This window comes from Oncorhynchus mykiss, chromosome 28 (assembly GCF_057628025.1).
Source record: "Oncorhynchus mykiss isolate SJ-2025 chromosome 28, ASM5762802v1, whole genome shotgun sequence".
In the NCBI taxonomy this organism is placed as follows: domain Eukaryota; kingdom Metazoa; phylum Chordata; class Actinopteri; order Salmoniformes; family Salmonidae; genus Oncorhynchus; species Oncorhynchus mykiss.
Genome location: NC_143049.1, coordinates 7,671,848 through 7,693,920, shown reverse-complemented (window position 1 = coordinate 7,693,920; position 22,073 = coordinate 7,671,848). Strand labels below are relative to the sequence as shown.

Sequence of the window (22,073 nt, the reverse complement as noted above, 5' to 3'; positions counted from 1 at the left end):
TGAGTTTAGCCTGATAGGGCTGCAGCAGTAGAGAGGAGAGCTACAGTTTACACAGATGAGTCTCACCAGCAGGACTGATAAGGACATTACTTGGGTGGGGGGGGTCTTCACACACTAGAACATACTTTAATCTTTATCGACACATTGCTTGGTCTGAAATAACATTGAAATGTTCCCATGATCCCTTCAGGGACAATAGGTGCAAGCCTAGGGGTAGCGGTTAGGGGAATATTTACGCTGGGCCACAAGAACACACAAAATACACTGTACTATGCACATAAAGAGTCAACAGTACAACGTCAGGTACCATCTTTGAAAAGGCGATAAAATACGCATAGTGAAAAGGAGGGTGCATTGGGCAGGGTGAGAAGTGTTAAATGGCCACATGTTTCCAGAGGCTGCGGCCTAGGACATCACTCTTCCTTCATTTCCTCCTTCAGGACAAGGCTCCTGAGGGAGCAGAGCTATGATTGGCTCCATGGTTGAGCTCATAATTAAGCCATGTTGATTGGGTTACTAATCAGCATGCTGTAACAGTGTTCTGCAGCATGGCAACACTTAGCAAATATTGTATAATGGATTCACATAATGGTCACGTTCCACTGCTTAGACTTTGCCAGACCTTACAACGCCTGGATAGGTATTTTACCTATCAGTTTACCACATCATATGTTATAGCAATCTGTCAGTCGATGACACAGTCAATGACACAGTCGATGACATGGCACGCAACCATTGGTTGATGCATGCAACATCTAAGCGGTGGAATGCGACCATTGCCTGGCTTAAGGCCATTGATATGTAATATAGTTCAGGCCCCTGATGGGTTGCTTCAAACCTTCCTACCTTCCTTGACGTGACTAACTACTGAGGTGAAATGACCTTATTTGTGCTACTGTACTTTCACCTATCGGGAATAATCAGCGGGAATGGATGGAAGGGAGGGTGCTTTTCTAAAGTACTGGAACAAGGCACTCGATTCCAGACAGCTCACATTTCACCAATCAAAAAACATTCTAGACTCTTCCAGAAGAAAACACAATTTCTACTAATACTGTAGTAGTGCTATGATCAAAACTGCAGTATAGTCCAGTTTTGGTATTTTATTATGCCTTTACCCCAACAACTTAGAACAGGTTCAAATGCATTGAACTGAAATTCATTGTATGGGATATTCAAGGAGGAAACATACAGTAGTGAGAACTTGCTTTCCATTTTAGAAAGACATAGTAAGATAATCTTGTCAATTGATAGCCTACAAGAAATTAGAGAAAACCAAAACTTTTGAAAAATGCAGATAAATTGAGACTAATGTGAGAATCACAATATGAGCCTTAAAATGACTGTTCAGAGATGCAATACTATCTTTTCTCAGTAGTAATTTCCCAAAAGTCACATTCTTGAAACCAAACAAAATGTTGCGCAAAACAAAAAGTGCAAATAAATAATCCTAAAATTAGATGCATACACTCAGTTCTCTCTAAGATTTAGTTGGCTGTACAGTGGTTGACCTGCTTGTTTATGTTCTTAATATGAATACCTCTATGTACACATCTCTCTGTCCTTCGGCATGGAAGTCTGTAACACCACGGTTGAGTGTAAAAAAAATAATAATAATCCCTTTTAAATATAAAATGTTTCCCCATCTTGTGGCAGGAAGTCAAATCGAAGTCCATTCCGGTTCAAGCGCACTCTCAGTTCTTCTGTGGATACTATTATACCTCAGCCTGTGCTCATCATCCTCTTCCTCCAGTTTCATTTTAGTCTTCACTCCTTCCCTTAACAGAAGCATCGTAACAGGAACAGTGCCAGCGTCCACTCCAGTTCACACACTCATGGGGAGGAATGATTTGTGTTCAAAGTTCACAATAAAAAGGGGGGTAAAATAAACGTTTTGTGTTTATTGCAGGGTTTGGAACCAACATTATTTTTCACTTGTTTCGTTCTGAACAGAACCATTATTTTTTTCATTCTGAAGAGTTCTGAAACGGTTCAAACACCAAAACAGTACTGGTTTATATCGTTCCTTTCTGTTCCTTTTTAAGCATCTTAAATATATATTTATAATTTGCTCAACATTAAATTACTAATCAGTGTGGATACAGCAACTTGCTGTGGAGCGGGTTACCGATTTAATTTGTACAGGAAGGTCGTTAAGAGCAAATTGTATTTCGTCATAACAGCATGGTTTAATCATAATTAAAGACAAACATACACACTGTGCTGCCAGTCACAGTGTAGGGTGTGAGATGCAACTGACATTTTGAGGGTGAAGAGAGAGCAAGGATGGAGGAAGCTTGCCTTGAAATGCTGGGCAACTTGTTATGACATGGATTATCTGAATTAGGCCCACAGAATTATACCTACGGAGGAGCGGCTTCTATGGAGGAACCTTTAATGTCTTTGAACCTCCGAGTTGGTTTAACATTAGACCAGAGCAAACGTTAGCTCGCTAGCTAACAAGCTTGTGTGTACAGAGCAGCATTATAATTAAAAACACATCTTTCCTTTTTGTAGTTAATAAAACCAATGTGAAACATGATAACTATAGTATCCTTCACTAGCAGTGAAATACACGCTTGTTACGTCGTCAGTAGGATACAGTAACCTATGCTTCAGAGGGGAGGGGCAGGTACCCTACACACACACGCACTAGCAAAGATTTCCAGCTGGCAGGCAGACGTGAGGGCTTTGTATTGGCGCTTTGTTGCAATTTTTGTGGGACTGGAAAAAAATGCCTGGAACGTGAAAGAACGTTATTAACCGGTTCCCATCCTTTTAAAATAACGGTTCTGTTCCGGAACTGTATAGATCAGTTTCATTTTTGATTCGGGTTCTGTTCCTCAAATAATTTCTTTATTTTCCGGTTTTCAGTTGTGTTCCCTGAACCGGTTTATTGTTTCGCCTCCAGAGTAGAGTCATCTCCCCAGCAGCTTCTCCCAGAGGGCCTAGCAGAGCACTGAGAGAGGTGGCCATCCTGAGCCAGTGGTAGAGTGGGGGTGTAAGTCTGCCTGGGGTGGGGATGAGGTGTTGGTTGTTGCAGGTGTTATTGAGGTTTGATGGTGATGGAGGTCTAGGAGTTGTTGGCAGCGTTCTCGTTACTGGGGGAGTTGGAGGAGGATGAAGAGGAGGAGGAAGGGGAGAAGTTCATTCCTGATAGTCCCGGGGGGTCTGTAGCTGTGTTCTGTCCACTGAGACTCTTTCTGCACACTGGACATGTGTCGTGCTGAAGGAGGAAGAGTAGGACACAGACAAAAGAGGTTCAGCTGACATCTGCTTCAATGAGAACACATACATTCACACCACTTCATTTAAATGAATGAAAATGTGGTGTAAACGCAGCCCACATACTTGTTCCAGCCATGGTACTATACAGTCATTGTGAAACAGGTGATTGCACGGAAGTTGCCTGACAGTCTCCCCGACACTGTAGTCTTCTTTGCACACAGGACATTCTAAACTGGAACCTAGAATTAAAGAGAACCAATTTTGTGGTGAAGTATTCCTTTAATATGACCTTTGAACTCTGGGGTTGCTTGATGATTTGTTGACTCACCCACATGTTCCTCTGTGATCTGGATGGTGGGCAGGGTCTTTATCCTCTCTCTGTCAGCAGGAGGAGGACCCGTGTTCTCAAACTGATTCAATAACTACAGGGCAGAGAGGGAAAGTTGTATTATTAGGTTGTGGAAATGTCACCAGCATTTGATGTCATTGCATGTAATTGAATCCCTTGTGAAGTGTAGAGGATTTGGGTATACCTGGGTAATGATAGCATCAAGTCCATTGGCACCCCAAGCATAGTCCATTGGATTTGAGTGTAGCATGCCCCTATCAAGAATATTCCAAGAAATTACTAGAAACTCAAAGCAACAAGTATGTTCACAGACACAACATAGAGTAGGGGGTATTTATATAATAACACATACCATGGTCCCATCCCAATGTTTGGAGCCATGGCTGTGGGTGCTATGATTCCATTTACTAGCTGCTGGATGATTCTGCAGAGGGACAATGAGAAACATCTTAGTCATTTCCTGAATTCCTTCCTCAATGAAACTGAACCATGTCGCTACACAAGCAAGCATCATTCCTTTCTCATCTCCTCTCAAAAGGGCAAGCAAGCTGTAAAGTGTTCCATACCCCTCTAAAGTGGGTACTCCCTCGTGTCTCTGTCCCTGTCGCCGTGGGATGTGTCGTCCCCGTGGTTGCCGGGCACTGTACCGTTGCCGTGATGCCATCTCCCGTTCCCGCCGGTTCTCCGTCTCGCGGTTGTCTTCCGTCGGCATCCCCGCTCGGAGGTCAAAATTTTCATCAAAGATCCCCAGAGAAAACTGCCCGTATCCAGGCGGAAATGTAAACATGTGCTGGTGGTCCATAATCTGAGGGGGGAGGACAAATGGAAAAACATACGGTCACTACCTTGAAGTCCAACCAAGCTGCATAAATTCATTAGGAACAAATGTTGAGTTGAGGAACATATCAGTTCTGTGTCACTAACCTCGAAAGTCGGACGGTTCTGATCGCTGGTGGAGGCAATGGATGTGGACTCATTTTCAGTGCTGGAAAGAAATATCAGAAGTGTTCTCATCTTATCTTCAACCATGAACCAATGTGGGACACAGACAGTACTGTTAATGGAGAATTGCTGCTGAAAGTGTTTCGAACTCTGATAGACAAGCAGATAATACTGTACCTTCTTTCCTCTGATAGCTCTTCAATGAAGCCAGATTCACACTGTGGACAGGTGTAGTCCTGCAGGAAGGCAGAGATAAATCGTATTTATAACATAATCATACATTTGCATCAGTCAGTCTCATACACTTTCATGTTTTTATTTGATCTAAAGCAAAACAAAACAAAAACATGCCTATGTAAGTACTGGGGAATTAAGATCGTTTAGCTAACTTCAACCAGATGTGGCTTGAATTTAAACAAAAAAAAATTAAAAGTTGGCTATTGACCTCACACTTTGATAATTTTAACAATAGCTGATGATCTATTCAATGACCCATTGCTAATGGGAGATATTTGATCTCTCTTGGATTCCAAAAGAAGCTACCTTTGGAGGGGCTAGGGACCAATGTCGCTGTTTATCTGGCAAGCTGTCAGAATCATGAACAGATAGACAGACAGACACGCTGTCATTGGAAGAGCATTTACTGGTTAGCTTTTTCATTTAGCTCATTTAGCTAGCGCCTCAACTAATCCAACAAGTCACGGAAGCATGGTCTCGGAACATCCTAACAGACAAACTACACGCTATTTTGCTAGCTGGCTAGATTATAAATTAAGTCAGCTGTCAAATGACAAAAACACACCTGTCAACGTGAACGTTCTAGCTACAACCCAACGTTTAGCGTCAGCTAGCTGTCACGCTTCAGTCAGAGGCAATCGTGAATGAAATAACGTAAACCCCACTTAGCTGGCCATGGTTTTCTTTTCTAAACGACAAAAACCTCTATGGAATGCTTACCGGGAGACGAGGGTTGATCTCTGCTGAACATTGGTGACAAAAAAAACGACAGGGCCGTAGGGGAGCTTCAGCCATCTTCTGATTCTTTACCAGACAACAGAGACGGAACGTGTAAGGGTAGCGACAACGGACATAACTCGCTGCCTTCGGGTTCAATTTGCCAGACGGACCGGAAGCGGAAACGAGTTTAGCAACAGCTAGCTCATAACAGCGAATACAGATCTAGCTAGCTGCAGCTATGGAGTCCGGAGATACAGGTAAAACTTCGCAATAATATGCAATATTTGAAATGACAGACCTGTATATAGCTAGTAACATGTATTCCAATATTGTTAAACTATTGCCCCATCAAATCCGGTTCTTGTAGCTAGCTACCACCGCCCATCAACAGGATTTGTTGATGATGCATCAAAACTCATCAAACATATTTGTTGCCACAATCAGCATCAACTGCATATGTGAGATTCGTGAAATAATTGGTTGTAGTTTGGTAGCTACTTCTTACTATAATAATACCTGAGTTGATGCCACCCGAGCTAGTTAAAACTAGCAAACCCTTTTTTTACCAACCCAGGCCTGCTTCTCTTGTCTGTGGCAACAAACACGTTTGTGACTTTACTAAAATACTCTCAAAGAGCAATTACAAAGCAATCCCCTCTTGTGATTAACATTATTGGTAACAGTACACACAGACAACAAGTGTTCCAAACTCATCTGCTGACTGTCTCTTTTATTCCCACTGCAGGGAGAGGAGGCTGGAACAACAAGTTCCGGCCACCTCAGAAGAACAGGATGAGTGTAAACATTCTCCGTCAGGAGGAGCTGATCGCCCAGAAGAAGCGCGAGATTGAGGCTAAGATGGCAGAGCAAGCCAAGACCAAGAGCCTTCCGACTCCCAACAGGCCGCTGCCACCAAGGTACAGCAGACCTGGGTTTCTGAAACACTACAAATAGGTCTACCTCTATGCTTAATCCCAGCTGGAAGTACTTGATTGGTCCACTTGACTGGTTGACTACAGCCATTCATTTTGACTTCTTATCCCCACAGTTTACCCAGTTTACAGGGTCCGTCTTCGAACAATAACAAGTATGTGAATGACGGAAGTTTCTTACAGCAGTTTATGAAGCTGCAGAAGGACAAACCCTGCCCTGACTCTGGTGAGATGGGTAGCTATTTTGTCTTAATGGGTTTCAATAGAAAATGTTAGGGCTTTATTTTGATGGTACAGAAATTATGAAGTAAAACAATAACACAGTAATATTTTATGAATTACTTGTTTCTTCTGGATTCATTAAACAATTAAGGAAGCACTGCAGTGAGTCTTAACCCAGTTCTGTACCCTCTCCAGGCTCCAGCAATGACACCAAAGCCCCATCTTCATCCATCCCCAGTCCGTCGTCAGGAGTGTCTCAGCCCCAGAAGAAGAGCATTCTCATTGGCAAGCGTCCCGGTCTAGGCATCAGCAGCATGCTGAACCAGTTTAAGAACTACTCCCAGTCAAAGAAGACCCCGCTTCGCCCCCAAAGGCCTAGCATATTCAGCTCCCCAGATGATGATGATGATGAGGAGGAGGATGTTGATGATTTAAGCTTCCTAGAGATCAAAGGTAATCAATGATCTGGTTTTAGACATCTAAGGACTGCCAGTAGCCTGGGTGCTGGTCGGATTCTGTACTAGGCTACTTGTTGTTGTCATTTCACCCATGTCATTGACTGTGTATTCTAGTGACAGAGTAGCTGCTTGCCTGAGAATAGTGCTTTTCCTGAGTCTGCATAGCCTTTTACAGTAAAGGTAAGGTACTCATAGCCCTCTTAAAGTTTCTCCCCCAGAGGACCCAGACACACGACTTATCCTGGACAAGATGGCAGCCTTTGTGGCTGAGGGAGGGCCTGAGCTAGAGAGGAAGGCCAAGGAAAACTACAAGGACAACCCTGTTTTCTCGTAAGTCTGTATGGCTGAACTAACAGTATGTCGAATTTATATTGTGTTGTATGTAATGTGGCCTCTTTTTGTCCTGATATAAAGATCTGTTCCTTTTCCACTTTACAGATTCTTGTATGATAAGAACAGCCGGGACTATCTTTATTACCGAAAGAGAGTTGCTGAACTACGAAAGGATAACCCAAAACCTGAGACGCCGTCATGTTCTAATGGTAAGATTACCTATATCGGTTCTCTCTCTCGCTCTCTCGCTCTCGCTCTCTCTCACATATATGCTTGGTCTCAGCTCCAAAGACTGCAGATGAAAATAACACCATTCAATCTATCTTTATAAATGTGAATGATATATACATACAGTTGAAGTCGGAGGTTTACATACACTTAGGTTGGAGTCATTAAAACTCATTTTTCAACCACTCCACAAGTTTCTTTTTTACAAACGCTAGCTTTGGCTAGTCGGTTAGGACATCTACTTTGTGCATGACAAGTCATTTTCCCAACAATTGCTTACAGACAGATTATTCCACTTATAATTCCAGTGGGTCAGAAGTTTACATACACGAAATTGACTGTGCCTTTAAACAGCTTGGAAAATTCCAGAAAATGATGTCATGGCTTTAGAATCTTCTGATAGGCTAATTGAGTATTATTACTCTACTATTATTCTGACATTTCACATTCTTAAAATAAAGTGGGTATCCTAACTGACCAAAGACAGGGAATTTTTATGAGGATTAAATGCCAGGAATTCAGATAAACTGAGTTTACATACATCTTAGCCAAATGCAATTAAACTTCTGACTTCGTGTGTGTGTGTGTGTATATATATGTATATGTGTGTGTGTGTATGTATGTATGTATATATATATATATATATATGTGAGGTCGACCGATTATGATTTTTAACGCCGATAACGATTACTGGAGGACCAAAAAAGCCGATAGCGATTAATCGGCAGATTAAACATTTTTTTTTATTTGTAATAATGAATTAACACTTATTTTAACTTAATATAATACATCAATAAAATAAATTTAGCCTCAAGTAGATAAAACATGTTCAATTTGGTTTAAATAATGCAAAAACAAAGTGTTGGAGAAGAACGTAAAAGTGCAATATATGAATTTCTTGCAAATGTACTAAAAATGTAAAACATATCACATTAACATAAGCATTCAGACCCTTTACTCAGGACTTTGTTGAAGCACCTTTTGCAGCGATTTTCAGCCTCAAATCTTCTTGGGTATGACGCTACAAGCTTGGCACACCTGTATTTGGAGTTTCTTGCATTATTCTCTGCAGATCCTCTCAAGCTCTGTCAGGTTGGATGGGGAGCGTCACTGCACAAGTCCGGGCTCTGGCTGGGCCACTCAAGGATGTTCAAAGACCTGTCCCGAAGTCACTCCTGCATTGTCTTGGCTGTGTGCTTAGGGTCGTTGTCCTGTTGGAAGGTGAACCTTCGCCCCAGTCTGAGGTCCTGAGTGCTCTGGAGCAGGTTTTCATCAAGGATCTCTCTATACTTTGCTCCGTTCATCTTTCCCTCGATCCTGACTAGTCTCCCAGTCCCTGCTGCTGAAAACATCCCCACGGCATGATGCTGCTACCACCATGCTTCACTGTAGGAATGGTTTCATCAGACCAGAGAATCTTGTTTCTCATGGTCTGAGTCCTTTAGGTGCCTTTTGGCAAACTCCAAGTGGGCTGTCATGTGCCTTTTACTGAGGAGTGGCTTCCATCTGGCCACTCTACCATAAAGGCCTGATTGGTGGATTGCTGCAGAGATGGTTGTCCTTCTGGAAGGTTCTGTCAGTGACCATCGGGTTCTTGGTCACCTCCCTGACCAAGGCCCTTCTCCCCTGATTGCTCAGTTTGGCTGCGCGGTCAGCTCTAGGAAGAGTCTTGGTAGTTCCAAACTTTTTCCTTTTAAGAATGATGGAGGCCACTGTGTTTTGGGGGACCTTCAATGCTGCAGAAGTGTTGTGGTACCCTTCTCCAGATCTGTGCCTCAACACAATCCTGTCTCGGAGCTCTACTGACAATTCCTTCGACCTCATGGCTTGGTTTTTGCTCTGACATGCACTGTCAACTGTATGTTATGTAGATGTGTGTGCCTTTCCAAATCATCAAATTACCACAGGTGGACTCCAATCAAGTTGTAGAAATATCAAGGGTGATCAATGGAAACAGGATCTCAATTTTAAGTCTAAAACAAAGGGTGTGAATACTTATGTAAATAACATTTCTAAAAACCCGTTTTCACGTTGTCATTTTGGGGTATTGTGTGTAGATTGATGAGAAATGTTTTATTTAATCAATTTTAGAATAAGTCTAATGTAACAAAATGTGGAAAAAGTAAAGGTGTCTGAATACTTTCCGAATGCACTGTTTTTGTGTGTGTGTTATGTATGCATACATGCATACATACAGTACCAGTCAAACGTTTGGACAAATGTACTCATTCCAGGGTATTTCTTTATTTTTACTATATTCTACATGGAATCATGTAGTAACCCAAAAAGTTTGAAATAAATCAAAATGTTATAATTGAGATCATTTAAAGTAGCCACCCTTTGCCTTGACAGCTTTGCACACTCTTGGCATTCTCTCAACCAGCTTCATGAGGTAGTCACCTAGAATGCATTTCAATTAAAGGCTTTGCCTTGTTAAAAGTTCATTTGTGGGATTTATTTCCTTGTTAATGCATTTGAGTCAATCAGTTGTGTTGTGACGAGGTAGGGGTGGTATTCGGAAGATAGCCCTATTTGGTAAATGACCAAGTCCATATGGCAAGAACAACTCAAATAAGCAAAAAAACGACAGTCCATCATTACTTTAAGACATGGATCAATCAAAGTCGGAAAATTTCAAGAACTTTTAAAGTTTCTTCAAGTGCAGTCACAAAAACCATCAAGCGCTATGATGAAACTGGCTCTCATGAGGACCGCCACAGGAAAGAAAGACCCAGAGTTACCTCTGCTGCAGAGAATACATTTATTAGAGTTACCAGCCTCAGAAATTGCAGCCCAAATAAATGCTTCACAGAGTTCAAGTAACACTGTGTTACTTGACTGTGTTAATCAGACCTTCATGGTTGAAATGCTGCAAAGAAACCACTACTAAAGGACACCAATAATAAGAAGAGAGTTGCTTGGGCCAAGAAACACGAGCAAATGAACATTACACCTGTGGAAATTTGTCCTATGGCCTATTGAGTCATTTTTTAAATGTTTGGTTCCAACCGCAGCATTCTGCAACGATACGACATCCCTTCTAGTTTGCGCTTAGTCCCACTATCATTTATTTTTAAACAGGACAATGACCCCAAACACACCTCCAGTGCTGCATCAGATGACCTGGCCTCCACAAACACCTGACCTCAACCCAATTGAGATGGTTTGGGATGAGTTGGACCACAGAGTGAAGTAAAAGCAGCCAACAAGTGCTCAGCATATGTGGGACCTCCTTAAAGGCAGTTGGAAAAGCATTCCTCATGATACTGGTTGAGAGAATGCCAAGAGTGTGCAAAGCTGTCATCAAGGCAAAGGGTGGCTACTTTGAAGAATCTAAAATATATTTTGATTCAACACTTTTTTTTTTGGTTACTACATGATTCCATAGGTGTTTATTCATGTTTTCACTATTATTCTACAATTTAGAAAATAATTAAAAAGTAAAGAAAAACGCTTGAATGAGTAAGTGTGTCCATACTTTTGACTGGGACTGTATATTGCCCTCCTTTTAGTTTTAGTTTATTTTGAAAGGTACCATTGCACACACAAGCGATGAGGGCCGACGCTTCAAATGACAGACACAATTATTTACTGAAAACTACTAAGTCCTTCACGACAGACAGCATTTACCATGCCCACTGTTCATGGGGTTATTTATTCAAAAATTAGGCCTATATTTTAATATCAAATCCACTTCCCCAATCACCACCATGTCCCCCTGCTCCTCCTCCCTCCTCCCTCTTCTTATCCCCTACTGGCTGTAGACTGGTGTGTGAGGGCCAGTTGAGTACAGTACGGTAGTAGTGTGAGTTGAGCCCCAGTACTGATAGGCTGCTTAAAGTCTCCCCCCCAGTGGACGAGGAGACCCAGAGGGTGGCTGAGAAGCTGGCCAGTTTTGTGGCTGACGGAGGCCCCGAGGTGGAAGCCATCGCCGCCCAGCACAACAAAGACAACCCCGCCTTCAGGTTAGTGACAGTCTCCGATATTGTAATGAGTGTTTTAATGCATTGATCCAATTGCATTTTTATTGATCCCCAAGAAGAATTTGATTTGTCATAGTATTGCATACATTACTAAAAAACCTAACATGTAAAGTGACCGAAATACAGTTAAAGATGGCTTATTTCTTGTTCCTCTTCTCAGTTTTCTTTATGACCTCCAAAGCCCCGCCCATCACTTCTACAAGGAGAAGGTGGAGGAGTACCGCCAGGCCAAAAAGGACCAGAGCCCCCCAATCAAGCAGGAGCCCGGAGTGGGGTTCACGAGGCCAGCTGCTCCTCCCCTGACCTATCCTCCCTTACCTTCTCAGTACCCCAACCTGCTGGGACAGGTGAAGCTTGAGCCGGGTCTGGAGATAAAAGAGGAAGTAGCAGGGCCCCCCATGGTTAAGAGGAAGCGGAAGAGCCGCTGGGGATCAGAGGATGACAAGGTGGATCTGTCGCTGCCACCCATCATCATCCCCAAGGAGGAAGAGCCAGAGCCCAGCATGTGTCTTTCTGGTACACCCACACACACCATAGTACACAGCCTCTCACAGAAATCAAATCAAATTTAATTGGTCACTTACACATTTTGCCGATGTTATCTCGGGTGTAACGAAATGCTTATGTTCCTAGCTCCAACAGTGCAGAAATACCTAACAACACAAAACAATACACGCAAATCCCAAAAATTAAGAAATATTACAACGGAGAGACAGTTGTTTTAGTATATCTTAGACTAAAAACAGTGTTTGTAAGGTATGTCTATCCTGGCCCTGTGTTGTGTCCATCCATGCGGGGTGTGTGTTTCAGTTCATGAACTGAGAGATCTGGGCTATAAGAAGGGAAAGCCTGTTGGCCTGGTTGGGGTAACAGAGCTCTCAGATGACCAGAAGAAACAGCTCAAAGAGCAACAGGAGGTACTGCATGACCGACAGACAGAGCACAATACACAATGGCAGCAAATTGTACTTTCACTGTTTTGAATTGTTGGGGACTTGGCAGTGTTAATCATTTTAGTATTTTGGGCATGGTTTGGTATGGGATTGCCCAGCATACTTCAAACCTAGCCTCTAACAAGGCAAGATGGGCTCAGTTGCGTCCGTTCTCAGCTGTCTCTGAAACCTTGACTGAGGTGTGTCCGGCCTGCACATGTATGTGTGCCTTTGTTCTCACCCCAGATGCAGGAGATGTTTGACATGATCATGAAGCATAAGCGTGCCATGGCAGAGATGCAGGTGATGTGGGAGAAGGCGGTGAGGGACCACTCCCACGAGTACGACAGTGATGAGGAAGTGGACCAGCAGGCTGGCACCTGGGAGCACCGCCTACGGCACATGGAGATGGAGAAAACGCGTGGTAAGATTCATGAAGACAATGGCCATGTTCGAGATCATCAAAACCGTGATGTATCATTGGTAAATTCTGACTGACTGATCTATAAATAATAATGAGTAGTTATTTATGATACAAGGAGATTTGTAGCTCAGTCAGTCTCAACTTTAAAGTCAGCTGCAATGTCAAATGCGCATAATGTGTTTGTTAAAAAGTGAAAGGAATTTTGAATGTGAGATTTTATTCTTGAAAAGATCAATTTATTACTACGAGAATTTTTGTTTAATCAACGACTACATTCAGAACATTTTGTCAACAATTCATTAATGAACTCTGAGAGATACTTCTTCATATTAACCTGGCCTCGTTCAATCTGAATGTTCAAAACGTTGTGTCCTGCTGAACGCGCCCCTGTCTTGTGTTGACGTAAATGGCTACTTGTCTTTTCCTCCAGAGTGGGCGGAGTCGCTGACTGACATGGGAAAGGGGAAGCACTTCATTGGTGACTTCCTACCTCCAGAGGAGCTGGAGAAGTTCATGGAGACCTTCAAGGCACTCAAGGTCAGTTCCAAATCTTCTCCCCAACTTTTCTCTTTGCCACTTAACCCTTGACCCCTTCGTTGCCTAGCCTCAGCCAAAAAGGAATTACCGGTGAACCACCATTTGGGGAAAATATACTCTATTCACATGATCTCATGTTCTTGCATTGGGTTTTGTGGTGTTCTGCAGGAAGGCCGCGACCCAGACTACTCGGAGTACAAGGATTTTAAGCTAACGGTGGAGAACCTCGGTTTTCAGATGCTCATGAAGATGGGCTGGAAGGAGGGCGATGGTCTTGGCTCTGACGGACAGGGCATCAAGGCCCCTGTCCACAGGTGTGGGACTGTCGAATTCACAGACACAGTATACACACTTGGACTCAGGCATAGTCACACGAAGACATGTAAAAACTAGACATGAACACGCACACTATTGGCTGATACAAGGTCTTATACACAGCTAACCAGCTGCTGTGGTTTGGTTTTCTCCAGGGGAATCACAGCTATTGACGGGGCAGGGTTTGGCGTGGACCGGCCCGCTGAGCTCTCAGGACAGGATGATGAGTATGACGCTTTCAGAAAGAGGATGATGCTAGCCTACCGCTTCAGGCCTAACCCACTGGTAATTACTACATAATATGCAAGCTGTTCTGTTCAGATGACCTGGCATTGGTAAGAGTTTTGGTAACACGTCTTTTCTCTGTTTTCAGAACAATCCAAGGAGACCATACTACTGATGAAGAGGCCTGAACTTGGCCGACTGTCAAATTTACTTTTTTAAACCACCAACAGTGGCATGATGGCCCAGTTATGCCTTTCACTTTGTTGTGGGAACAAACTGTAGGACACTCAGTAATAGTAATTTCCTCTAGATTGTGTGGAATTTTATAGTTGTTGATAAATTGTTTAGGTTGGAGAATAAGAGGGACGGATGTCGGATTTAAGTTGTCTAAGACTCAGTTGATGTTCTTACGCAACTGCAGAATCAAAGTTTCATATTTGATAAATTGGATGGCTAGGGTATAATTGTGATGGCTTATCTGATTTTACAGTCACGATTCAAAACACAGAATGACCTATCAACACTACCTGTCCTCTCTGTATTGTGATGTCTATCTTTTTGTTTGGATTTTAATTTCTTCACATGTTCAAGATGCTACTTGACAATGACCGTAACCAAAATACATAATTTGACTGGTAATAAATGGCTTTGTAGTTAGTTCTTTCTGTACATGGGTTTGCTATGGTTGTTTGATCACCCTTCAAAGATTTGAACACAGTGTTAACACATCGTAAATGTATTATTTACATCGTAAATTCAAGCAACGAATGTAAAATGCTTCACTGCGAACAATAAAAAAATGTATTGTGTTGAATGTGTAGAATTGGAGTATGCTTGTCGCTGATCATTGCCCTCTGACTTGTGGAAACCAATTTTACACTGAACAAAAATATAACCGCAACATGTACAGTGTTGGTCCCATTTTTCATGAGCTGATGTAAAAAAAAAAATCACAGAAATGTTCCATATTCATAATCTTATTTCGCTCATGTTTTGCGCACAAATTTGTTTACATCCCTGTTTTTTAGCATTTCTCCTATGTCAAGATAATCCATCCACCTGACAGGTGTGGCATATCAAGAAGCTGATTAAACAGCATGATCATTACACAGGTGCATCCTGTGCTGGGGACAAAAGGCCACTTTAAAATGTGCAGTTTTGTCACACTACACAATGCCACAGATGTCTGAAGTTTTGAGGGAGTGTGCAATTGGCATGCGGACTGCAGGAATGTCCACCAGAGCTGTTGCCAGAGAATGTAATGTTAATTTCTCTACCATAAACTGCCTCCTACATCATTTTAGAGAATTTGGCAGGACTTCCAAACGGCCTCACAACCGCAGACCACGTGTAACCACGCCAGCCCAGGGGTGCTGAGGAGTATTTCTGTCTATAATAAAGCCCTTTTGTGGGGAAAAACTTTTAAAAAAACTAATTCTCACCCATGGCAGCACCCATGCCCAATCATGTGAAATCCATAGATTAGGGCCTAATACGTTTATTTCAATTGACTGATTTCTTTAAATGACCTGTAAAACTCAGTAAAATCTTTGGAATTGTTACATGTTGAGTTTATATTTTTGTTCAGTATATATATTTTTTCAATTCTGACAAACTCCAATTCCACAGTTTAGATCAAATAAAGATATTTATCTACAAGATAAAGTGAAAGTCCATTATACAGAATGTGTAAAATACTACTTCTATTAGTGAATGTTTATTTCACCGAGCAAGTAGCATGTTTGTTATTGCACAGCATTGCAGGGGTGCAAGGAGCAATAGTTGAAATTAGTGTTGTATAATGTGTACTAGAGGTACACCTGGGGCACGTTCAGCAATAGGCAACATTTTGGAACTTTCAGGTAGAAATATGCTATGTAGAATAAGGAATCGCATCGGCTCTTCGTGCCATTTCTATCTCCAACATTTGGCTACTGAACGTGGCCCTGATGCCCATCTTATTCTGGTGGTTGAAGAGTTCGTAACCCTGATAGGGTCTCCTCGAAAACCTGCAACTTCATCCTCGTAGTCATACCCAATACATACAGGTATGGAAGGGGGTATCATAACCCCTCCATTATCACCCCCAGGGTTTGACAGCCACGGCAGCCATTTAATGAGGGTAACAGATCTCTGAAATCAGAGCTTCAGTTTGCCATTCCCTGGGGGTTAACACCAGTTAAATATAACACAGATCGGCCAGCTAAGCAAAAGAGACCCCTTGGAGAGCAACATCAGCCAATGGCAACACAAGTGTTGGCCTCTGAAGCTGAGGTAGCTGGATACTTGTGTAGTGGGGCAGGGTTGGCCAGTATGCAGTCAGTGCCCTGGCAGGCAGGTCAGCACCACTGACTGCACTCCTGTGACCAGACATGGGGCAAAATGTTGTGGATTATGTAAAACGTTCAAGGATTACATCAACAGCAATGAAAGCACCCTTGTTTTGTTTTTTTAAATGTCTGTGTCCATTCATTTAAAATTCAGTGATCACTTTTATTTCTGAATTATGCAGGCCTTTCAGTGTGTTAGAATTAATAGATTACACCCTACATGATCACATGCTATTTCTTCTAGAGTTTTTATTTTATTTGTGGTGCCTTTGATATGTGCATATTTGTGTCCCTAAATCTGTCCTAAATTGTTAAATGTATTTCAGTCCTCAATTGTTTTTTGTGTAAACCGTCAAATTGGTTCTAGGGCATATTAAAAGACAAGGTACATTTTGTGAAGGCAGCGGGTGTGAAGTATAAAAAAAGTCTGGGACAATGTTGACCGTTTCTGTGTACCTTTTGTTACTTTGATTTACGAGTCAAAACTGAGAGTGGAATACGTAAAATAGCTTGTTTTTCATTTCTGATTTTGAAAAATGAAAATCTACTTGTTTTCTTACTTATTGTGACAAAATTGGACATGGAAAAACAGAAAATAAATAACATTTATTCAGGTTGGCAGCACAACGATTTTACAGCATAAAGAAATTAGACTGTTCGAATATCTTTTTTTTATTTTTTTACTAATGTTAACTTATGAAGTTAGCATACCAATAGAACAAACTCAACAAATACTGAACAAAGTTGGTTTACACTAGCTGAAGAGCTAGCCATCACTACCTGGCTAGCTGGCACTAGCTGGCTACTGACTAGTTAGCAGGCAGCCCTACCTGGTTACTGGCTATAGTCATGCTAGTTAGTAACGTAAACTCGTACATCGCCTTGGTCCGTACAATTGCCCTTATTTTAGCGCCCCAAAAACGTAATACTTCCAGATCAACTGTAATGTCAATACCATTGTAAAGCACAATTTCTCCCCTTTCCAACAAAATAAATGACATGACCTAAACGCTGCCCGTTTTTGCATAATTCAAGCAGGCAATGAGCCCCGTCGGGTCTTTAAAAAAATGGCGGGTGAGGATGCGAAACTAATGTGTGATAGTGAGGAGGAGAGCTGTCGTGTGGGAAAACTTTTTTTTTTTTTCACTCGATCTGTCCAACTTATCACCTTATCGCCTCTAAAATGTAAATAAAACACTATAAAGAGTTTCTATAATGTGTCATTACATACCTATTTGAAGATTTGTGTCGAATTTGAATCGGGTTTTAAGGGCGGTGCTAAAGTGATCTTAGAAGTAAAACAGAGGCTTTTAAAAAATATATATATATTTTTTTTTATTTATTTACAAGTTAAAAACATTTTTTTGTATTTTTTTATTTTTTTTAAATAAATGTATTTTATTCATAACACAAAAATCAACTTACATTGCTACATCAAACATGTCTAGCAAACCAAACACAGGTATTAACAATGCTCAAACATACAAAAAACATAAAAATAAAATACAAAAAATAAACAATTTAAGTGCAATTATATTCACTCTGAAAATATCTTATTATAATGATTCATGAAGATGTTATTCTTTTTGTTATTCACTAGGGTTAGTGTTTTAATAAGATAATTAAATTCAATCAGAAAAATTGGTAATTTTGGTATAGAATTTTTGTTTGTGTAGAAAGTATTTGGCAACAAGAATGAAAAAAATAACAATAATTTCAGTGGTTTTGTCATCATTGCAATAGTAACATATTATATATTTTATGTTAAAATTATAGGCAGTGTTCATAATGGTAAATAAGTACCGTGCAAGGTTTTCCCAAAATTCGGACACAAATTTACATTCAAAGAACAAGTGAGACAGATTCTCACCTTCTTTTTCACAGAAAACACAGATATCATCAATAGCCACAAATTTGGAAATCATAGAATTACATGGATATATCTTATGCAAAATGTTGAAGTGCACTTCCTTAACTTTGTTTGGTATACAGTATTTGTAGACAATGTCAGGAATAAGCAAAGTTCCAGAAAAACTTTCCTCTCGGTGTAAGTTGGTTTTGTGAATGAAGAATTTGTCCTATATATTTATTACAGCAAGATTTCTCAAATAAGCCCACACCTTCCAATCTGAGTTCTGGATAAACTTTGTGATCATTCCCAAAATTAAGATGACTTTTCATAAAGTGTAGTTAGACCACTGGGAACGGCTTTGATCACAGAAATAAACTCTCTGAAAGGTATTGGAAACTCTTTCAATGTTATAAATTGTTCATATGTGAGAATATTACCCTTGTTGTCGAAAATATCAAGGACAAAGTCAATATTCCTCTCATGCCAGCTGGGGTAGAACAATGACTTATTCCTTACAGTTATGTCTGAATTATTCCACAAAAGAGCTTTATGAGGGGAAAAATTGTGCAGGAAACATATATTCCAGGCAGAGGCTTTAAGAATGATGATCGCATGCAATGACGCAAAAAAAATGACTAGGTATCCCCCAGTCACCGTCCATTTCTTGTTTTTAAACGATGAGAGAAGTGCTACACCTGGTGGAGAGAGATTGTAAGACAGAAATAGTTGCTTTATGCGTGCTGTACGTTACGACATGACACGCCACGATGTAACGGAGGGTCCGTCTTTTCAACTTTTCTCCAATACTATAGAGCTATTACCATGTCGATCAACGCTTGAATAGAAACCTAGTTCACACATTTGTACGGAATGGGGTGAGTTCACGTTAGCTAGTGGATAGTCCAGAGACGTGACCAGATGAATGAACTCACCAATGGTAAGTGCTTGCCATTCAACTATTAATCAAGTTTAGTTGGCTGTGAGTGAGTAATGTGTGCGTGTTTCTGTGTCTGTCTATCTGTCAGTGGCTGAGTTTATGTATGTGTGTGATGAGGCACAGCTAGCTAGTCTATTAAAGCCAAGTGTGTGTGTGTGAGTGAATGTGTGGCTTGGGAAAGAGAGAGAAGTGGGGTATGTGTAGCCCATGCAACCTAGCTAGCTATGTAGCTAGTAACTTATGGGACTTGTTACTAGCTTTGTGATGTTTGTGTGTACTGTTTGTGTGTGTCTGTGTTCACCCATGCATTTTAATGAGTGCAGGTTATAAGTAGTTTGTGAGTGTTACAAAAAGTGAGTTGATATTACTTGAAAATGTATTGGCTAGAATAGATTATGACGATGACTGAATGTTAAAGAATTGTATATTGTTTTTTGTTTTTCAGATGAAAAGCATCTAGTGCTCATTGCCAAGATAGCTGGTTCCATGAACGTCTGCAAGGAAACAATCAGCTCAAAAAGGAGAAAACAAAAAGGAATCATCAGATAACATCATTTTTCCATGATAGCCAGCAAATCTGCAGAGAAACATTCAAATTCCTACACATGTAAGTTTTCTTAAAGAGGAATACAACTTTATGGTTTCTGTTGGGGCTGCAACAGTATTAAAAATGTTATGCGGTAGTTAACCCCAAATGGATCAGTGTCTCGAAATCAGGACAGTTGTTGCTCAATATGTGTTATTTGAGTTGTAAACTACAGCCAACTTTCCAGGACATAGAAATGTGTTATATCGTCAAAAAGCTTAGATGACTGTTAATCTAACTGCAGTGTCCAATTTACAGTAAAAAAAATAAAAAATAACATGCAATTGATTGCATGGTATTATCAAGGCAACCGGTTTGATACATTCACCGGTAATGCGAAGGTTTGTGTCGGTAAATAATGTACTTACATTCAGTAATCTTGCTCTGATGTGTCATCCTGAGGGTCCCAGAGATAAAATGTAGCACAGTTTTGTTTGATAGAATACATTTTTTTTATATCCTAACACGATCCATGTTGTATACAGCGTTTTGCATTAAATCCGACTCTTTCAACAAAACTATTTAAGAAATCTAATCTGCAAAACTCTAGTCAATCCGGTCAATTTCTGTTTCTGTGCAATCCGCAGACACTCTAGAAGGCAACCAAACGTGTTTCATCATTCTACATTATGTATTGGCTACACAACACATCAATTAGCCCATGAAGGTCAGCCATCATTACTCACCAATGAGACGAGGGGTGTTCACTTCATTGACAGTGTCTTGGTCCAATGACCACCTGTCATTTTGAAACATAGCTAGCTAGATAGCCAATGAGCTCAGCTTTACAGTAGTATGTGAATGCCCTTTGTACGACAAACAGACATCAAGCTAGAGCTGTGCGCAACAGTGTTCATTCTCAAGGGGAAAGCAAACAGGATGCACCGTAGTTTATGTTACGCAGCAGTTAATTATCTTCAATCTTTTCTCAAAACTGAAAAGGTAAAACATGGCTACTAACATGCTGACCAGACCGCTCACACGTGTGTTTATTTTGTCCACCCACACCAGACCAGTTGCCACATCAGGACACGCAGGTTGAAATATCAAAACGAACTCTGAACTAACTATATTAATTTGGGGACAGGTCGAAAATAATTAAATATTTATGGGAATTTAGCTAGCTAGCTTGCTGTTGCTAGTTAATTTGTCCTGGGATATAAACATTGGGTTGTTATTTTACCGGAAATGCACAAGGTCCTCGACTCCAACAATTAATCCACAGATAAAAGGGTAAACGTTTGTTTCTAGTAATCTCTCCTTCTTCAGGCTTCTTCTTCTTTGGACTTTATATGGCAGTTGGCAACCAACTTTAATGTGCATTACCACTACCAACTGGATTGGAGTGTGGACCTCAGTTAATCTTTCAATCATCCATGTGGGTAAATGCTCCAAAATCCAATGAGAAGATGGGGGAGGCAGGACTTGCAAAGCATCAAGTGTCACAAATAGAACCAAGTTCTATTTTAGGGCCTGGCTACGCAGACGCTCGTTGACACACGCGATCAGTGTTGGTGCAATGATTGAATAACATTTATGTGTAAATTAATTTTGCTAATTTATTTCATGACGCGAGCGGTGTGGTCAGCATGTAAGAGTGGAAAAGCTAAATCGAAGTCCAAGTATACAAATTTGGATGACATTATTGCAGAAATTGACCGGGACAGTGACACAGAACTAATGGATGAGGACTGAGTGAGCACAGTTTTGATTCCAGCGCGGAAGAAATGTTTTTGGAAGGAAAATATCCACTTTTAGATCAGTAAGTAAAATATGTTTTTGCTTCTCATGCTAATGATAATAAATTAGTTTAAATGGTTGCATATTAATTCAAAAAAATAATATTTGATTTCTATATATACACAGTACAATCGGAAACTATTCAGACCCCTAGAATTTTTCCACATTTTGTTAATTTACAGCTTTATTCTGAAATGGATTAAATAAAAAAAGTTCCTCAGCAATCTACACACAATACCCCATAATGACAAAGCAAAAATAAAGTTTTTAGAAATGTTTGCAAATTTAAAAAAAAAAAAAAAAAAATGTAATACCTTACATACATAATTATTCAGACCTTATGCTATGAGACTCGACATTGAGCTCAAGTGCATCTTGTTTCCATTGATCATCCTTGAGATGTTTCTACACCTTGATTGGAGTCCACCTGTGGTAAATTCAATTGATTGGACATGATTTGGAATATATAAGGTCCCACATTTGACAGTGCATGTTAAGAAAAAACGAAGCCATGAAGCCAAGGAATGGTCCGTAGAGCTCCGAGACAGGATTGTGTCATGGCA

The 22,073-nt window shown here is 40.8% G+C and overlaps 2 protein-coding genes across 2 annotated transcripts; one reads left to right on the top strand and one right to left on the bottom strand.

The window, feature by feature from the left end:
* Positions 1–1,060: 1,060 nt before the first annotated feature.
* Positions 1,061–5,632, bottom strand: LOC110508406 (E3 ubiquitin-protein ligase RNF126). Its single transcript, XM_021588919.3, has 9 exons — positions 5,477–5,632; positions 4,697–4,755; positions 4,502–4,562; positions 4,144–4,382; positions 3,930–4,001; positions 3,762–3,831; positions 3,557–3,650; positions 3,352–3,467; positions 1,061–3,226 (listed from the first exon to the last, which is right to left on the bottom strand). The coding sequence occupies exons 1-9, from the start codon at positions 5,549–5,551 to the stop codon at positions 3,074–3,076; spliced, it is 939 nt and encodes a 312-aa protein (XP_021444594.1). The 5' UTR covers positions 5,552–5,632; the 3' UTR covers positions 1,061–3,073.
* LOC110508405 (SURP and G-patch domain-containing protein 1) lies at positions 5,631–14,879 on the top strand. The gene is made up of 14 exons (XM_021588918.3): positions 5,631–5,733; positions 6,222–6,393; positions 6,525–6,634; positions 6,826–7,083; positions 7,295–7,418; positions 7,527–7,630; positions 11,491–11,614; positions 11,793–12,148; positions 12,443–12,549; positions 12,811–12,988; positions 13,419–13,525; positions 13,694–13,839; positions 13,996–14,125; positions 14,214–14,879. The coding sequence occupies exons 1-14, from the start codon at positions 5,715–5,717 to the stop codon at positions 14,238–14,240; spliced, it is 1,962 nt and encodes a 653-aa protein (XP_021444593.3). The 5' UTR covers positions 5,631–5,714; the 3' UTR covers positions 14,241–14,879.
* The last annotated feature ends 7,194 nt before the right edge of the window (positions 14,880–22,073 follow it).

What these genes read in the sequence shown, in the direction of transcription:
- LOC110508406 (XM_021588919.3), bottom strand. Translation starts at nt 5,551, where the DNA reads ATGGCTGAAGCTCCCCTACGGCCCTGTCGTTTTTTTTGTCACCAATGT. An exon ending in GGAGTACCCACTTTAGAGGG is followed by an intron (nt 4,002 to 4,143) that starts GTATGGAACACT and finishes GTCCCTCTGCAG; the next exon opens with AATCATCCAGCAGCTAGTAA. An exon ending in GATCACAGAGGAACATGTGG is followed by an intron (nt 3,468 to 3,556) that starts GTGAGTCAACAA and finishes CTTTAATTCTAG; the next exon opens with GTTCCAGTTTAGAATGTCCT.
- LOC110508405 (XM_021588918.3), top strand. An exon ending in AACAGGCCGCTGCCACCAAG is followed by an intron (nt 6,394 to 6,524) that starts GTACAGCAGACC and finishes TTATCCCCACAG; the next exon opens with TTTACCCAGTTTACAGGGTC. An exon ending in AGCTCAAAGAGCAACAGGAG is followed by an intron (nt 12,550 to 12,810) that starts GTACTGCATGAC and finishes TTCTCACCCCAG; the next exon opens with ATGCAGGAGATGTTTGACAT.